Source organism: Ostrea edulis, chromosome 2, assembly GCF_947568905.1.
Source record: "Ostrea edulis chromosome 2, xbOstEdul1.1, whole genome shotgun sequence".
In the NCBI taxonomy this organism is placed as follows: Eukaryota; Metazoa; Mollusca; class Bivalvia; order Ostreida; family Ostreidae; genus Ostrea; species Ostrea edulis.
Window position 1 is genome coordinate 48,286,646 of NC_079165.1, and position 5,223 is coordinate 48,291,868.

The 5,223-nt window shown below is 37.1% G+C and overlaps 1 protein-coding gene across 2 annotated transcripts in view; it reads right to left on the minus strand.

Moving 5' to 3' along the window:
- The window catches only part of LOC130051760 (uncharacterized), a 92,214-nt gene extending 86,997 nt beyond the window's left edge, over positions 1–5,217 (minus strand). For both annotated transcript variants that reach the window (XM_056154353.1, XM_056154352.1), the window contains exon 1: positions 5,131–5,217. In XM_056154353.1, coding sequence (XP_056010328.1) covers positions 5,131–5,143 — 13 coding nt within the window. In that variant the 5' untranslated portion in view covers positions 5,144–5,217. The remainder of the gene's footprint in view (positions 1–5,130) is intronic.
- Positions 5,218–5,223: the final 6 nt, after the last annotated feature.

The window sequence follows — 5,223 nt, forward strand, 5'->3', positions numbered from 1 at the left end:
CTTTGCCCCAGGATGATGCCTTGAACATTTTTTTATCTACAACCTATCCTCATCCTTATCCATAAGTTTAGTGATAATTTGCCCAATGGTTCTTGAGAAGAAGATTTTTAGCAACCACTACTTTTGTTTGCATTTTCCTAATTATCTCCCCTTGTTAAAGGGTCACAACCCTAGTTTTAGTAAAAATGAAAGCCATTGGGCCAAGGATACCCTGTGACAAATTTGACAAAAATTGGCCAAGGGGTTCTTGAGATATAGCCCTTTTTCCAAAAAGTTGACGCAGACCGCACGCCAGACATATGGCCATATGATTAGCTCTTTGAGCCTTCGGCTCAGAAGAGCTAAAAAGGCGGGAAAAATCTTACTCATGATGTAATAATGCTATCAAATAAGCAATAACTTTGATTTAAAAAAGTTGAGATAGTATACTTGGCATATATTTAACTTACTAAAAACACAGATCAAGCTATAAATTCAAAACACATTTAAAACAAAGAAATTTTTTGGGCATTTTTATGTACACAATCGTACCTATATAACAGACGTGGGGTTCTAGAGAGGAAGATTTTTGAAAATTTGTCAATTTTCGGCAGTTTTTGCCCCACCCCTAGCCTTAGGGGTGCAGGAGTCCTGAAATTTACAATTTATATCCCCCTTGTCCAAATGATGCTTCATACCAAATTTGAAAAGAGTTGGCATAGTAGTTATGAAGTTAATTAACAAGAATATCAGTAAAACTGATGGATGCTCCCCAAAATACATCTAACCAATGAACTATTTCATATGACAAATGACTTGCACAATGATCAATAACTGTTGAAATGAAGGTTTCTTTTTCATATATATATAAGGTATGTTGAGTAATGATGGAGGATGGATTTCTTGGTTTGATACTCCGTCATAGAACAAAAACAAGAGCAAGTGAAATAATAACTCTCCGGAAGTGGAAATGGATTGGCAATGTACTAAGGATGGAGGTGTTCACCACACTGACATGGCACCCAGAGGGAAGGAGGAAAGTAGGCCAAAAACATGGAGAAGAACTACTGAACAGGAAAAGTTAAAGCTGAGATGGAATAGATGGGTGTCAGCAAGTGCAGTACACAGAGGCAGTTTATTGGGGCCTTGTGTGCCAGCGGGCACGAAGAGGATAGGTGAGGTGAGTGATGATAACCTTTACAAAATGACCTTGAGTGACCTTTGTCTAATTACTTATTTGTGTGAAATATAATCAATATCTGTTCAAAAACTGTTGAAATACCTTTTCTTCATATAAGGTATATGTCCCGAGTGACCTTGACCTTTCCAAAATGACCTTGAGAGACCTTGGTCCAAAAGTTCAATAATTGTTGATTGATTGATTGTATCTTGCTTAGTGTCCCTCTCGTGAATTTTTCACTCATGTGGAGACGTCACCAAGACCGGTGAAGGGCTTCAAATTTAGGCCTATGCTCAGCGCTTACAGCCATTGAGCAGTGAGGGTACTTTAGCATGCCACACCAACTGTAACAATGGACATCCGTTTTTAAGGTCATCTCCGAGGACCCGCAACATTCACACCTTATGCTAAGCATTTGGCGATGGAACTGTCACTACCTGTATTAACGACTTAAGTCTGTCGTGGCCAGGATTCGAACCCCAACCTTCCGCATGTGGGGCGAACGTTGTAACCTCTAGGCCACCGCAGCGGTCAATAATTGTTGAAATATTGTTGAAATGGAGTATTTTTCATATATAAGGTATATGTTCTGAGTGAACTTGACCTTTCCAAGATGACCTTGGTCCAAAAGTCCTTGTCTCAAGGAACATTTGTGATCAATTATATCAATTTCTGATGAAAGGTTTAAGAGATATGAGCTCGGACGGACGAATGGTGGTCATGATTGAATTAACTTGAATATACTTTATTTCAGTAAGCTGTCATGTAAAATTCAACTTTCCTGGCACAGTGGTTCTTAAGAAGATTAGAAGATTCTAAATTTATTAAATAACCCCATCCTATTTTGCCTTCTCTTGATTATCTCCCATTTGGAGGGGCATGGCCCTTCATTTGAACTTACTTGAATCCCCTTTCCCAAGGATGATTTGTGCAAAGTTTGATAGAAATTGGCCCAATGGTTCTTAACAAGAAGATTTTAAAATGATGCCACAAAATTAATTACCTCCACTTCAAAAATGGCATGACACTTCATTTGAACAAATTTTAATCCTCTTTACCATAAAGCATGCTTTGTGGCAAGTTTGATTGAAATTAGCCCTGTGGTTCTAGAGAAGTCAAAAACATTAGAATTTGGCCGATGACAGACAGACACCAGACAAAATGTATTCAGAAATGTTCACTAGTGAGCTAAAAAGATGTTCTTTGATATTTTATTATACTATGTACAACCATTGCCGATTGTAACACTATTTCTGTGTGAACGACCTTGATCCTTTGCTTTCGTAATCACTGAAATAAGCACTTTTCTTCTGGGTCTGGGGCTGAGATCCCTTCAACTAAACACCATATGTTGCTCTGGAGCTACATCACATATATGTTTGGGGCTATGTAAATGATACAAATTTTGGTCAGTATAGTGTTTTATTAATACTAGATATAAAATTATAAAATTCAAAGAAAACATGACAATGTTCCGTAAAAATATCATTCAGCATGTGAGCGACCAGATTTTCAATATCCAATCACCCTAGTGTTGTCAAATCGGTTGGAAATCATAATCGATTAATCGGTAGAATCGGATGACTGTAACCTATCGATGATTGGCATATAATCGGATTGGAAACTTTTTGCATTAAAAATCATAATAAATGAGTAACATTAAAATTTCAAGATCATTGACACTCACTGTATGTAGTCACTATAGTGTGTATATTACTATACACATCTTTTAGATAATGAAAATCTGAATTATCATTCACTTAAATGTAACTTTTCTGAGTCAAGTAAAATGTTGAATTTTCATATGCACAAGATTTATTTGAATCTGGAAAACCAAATGAAATAACTGTTTAATATATATACTTTCTTGCAAATTTTACATATTGCTCTTTCCATATTGAGGGTTTTTAATCCTATGGGAATCCGGGTTAGAATACAGGGATCGAAATTACCTCATGTCCGTAAGTCCGAGACTAGTAAAAAACGTGTCGGACTAGTAAATTCTCTATAGCACTAGTCCGTTCGGACTAGTGAAAATCCGGAAATCAATCTTGAATTGGTTACGATTTTAGCAAGATTTGTCAGAGTCTCTTAGATGTTTGAACTCATGGTCGATTACCTGCATGGTTAAGTGTTTGCGTGACTATGGCATCCTGATCTTCCAAACACATGGAGTGCGTTTGAGACCGCCGTTCTTCGAACGAGCACAAATTCCTGCCGATTCTGAACGCAGAATACGCATCATAAGAACGGGTTCGATGTGCAAGAACTGCAAATAGTGTGGCCTAAGAACATACACGTTTGTGCGCACATGTTCTCGTCCTTCGTGACTCTAACACAGGAGTTCGTAACACTATAGCCGTGACTCTTTAAGAACTGAGCACGAAAACAACAGGAACGTCGATCTCGAACGCACTTATGTAGTTACAGTGTATGGACGTTTATAAAAGGATTAACTCGGCGGTCACTATATGCTTCTGAAGATCTTGAATGCATTTAATAAAGTATGGTGGTCTTTTTCCTCTGTAGGTTTCAGAAACTGAATTGATTGCAACTGTGATGTGTTTGATTTCATTAAATACTATTGAATAAAATGAAGATCATTTAAAATGATATACTAGACGGACTAGTGAAATGCTTTGCGGACTAGTGAACATCAATAGTCACTAGTCCGTACGGACTAGTGCTTGAAAAAGTTAATTTCGAACCCTGGAATAGGTCCTCAGTAACCCTTGCTTGTCGTAAGAGGTGACTAAATGGGGTGGTCCTTCGGATGAGACTGCATAAACCGAGGTCCCGTGTCACAGCAGGTGTGGCACGATAAAGATCCCTCCTTGCTCCATGGCCATAAGCGCCGAGCATAGGCCCAAATTTTGCAGCCCTTCACCAGCAGTGGTGACGTCTCCATATGAGTGAAATATTCTCGAGAGGGACGTTAAACAATATTGTTATTCAATCAATCAATCGAGGGTTTTCATTGAGGGCGCCCCGACTGCACTCTGCTTTTTACGGAAACCAAAGTGTTTCCAAACAACAGACTTCTTCACATATAATTGAGAAACCCTATCTGATCAATCCGTATTATTCCGGATTATAATCGGTGATAAATTACTTTTGGAAAAATTCAAAATAACTGTATCACTGTCAATATGTAAATACATTTTGTTTCATTAATACAATGAATTTGATATTTATTTTTGACATTGTAAGAAGACTTATGAGGATCCAGAACCGACTCCTACTGTACTATACCTCACTTTTAGCATGTTAACATGGAGGACAATGACAGAACTTGAACTGATGTAAAAAGACTGGAAAGCTTTTATTTGAATTAAAATAGGTACTAATACTGTATTATAATCGGTTATAATCGATTATGAAATCTCAAATCGATTGTCGAAAATCAACAACCTTTCCGATTGATTATCGATTAAAAATCGATCATCGTGACAACACTAAATCACCCACAGCAAATATTACTCGTATTGGCGAGTGGTTATCCACAATCCTTGTTTACCACCTAAACTTTATTTGCAGAGACTGTAAATATTCACCCAGTTAGTATGATGGATGTTCAACAGAAAAGATTTTCAAAGACGTAATTCACTTCCACCCAAGACCCTGTGATGAATAAATCAGTGAATTTCACACTGAATTTTGGCCTCCAAGTCCCATGCTCATCATGATAACTACCAGTATGTATCTTGTTGGTTGTTGGGCCTAAACTACTGAACTACTTAGCTGCAACGACTATATAACTTGCACCCAGTTTGTGTGCAAGAAGTTTTGATTTAAGACAATTTTTAAAAATTGCACAATTTTTTAGTTTTTGACCCAATCTCTTAACCTCCAGAATGGACCAAAGAATTCAAATATATTTCTCTATAAAAATACTAATGCACTATGAACATGATGAAGAGTTAATATAAGATAATAAATACATGAACATATAATATATATTGAACTCCTACCCTGATTTATCATCTCTTTGTAAGACTTTCTGACAAATGTAGACTTTCTATTACGTGTGCATTCAGCCGATGGAAGATTCTCAAAACTCTTTC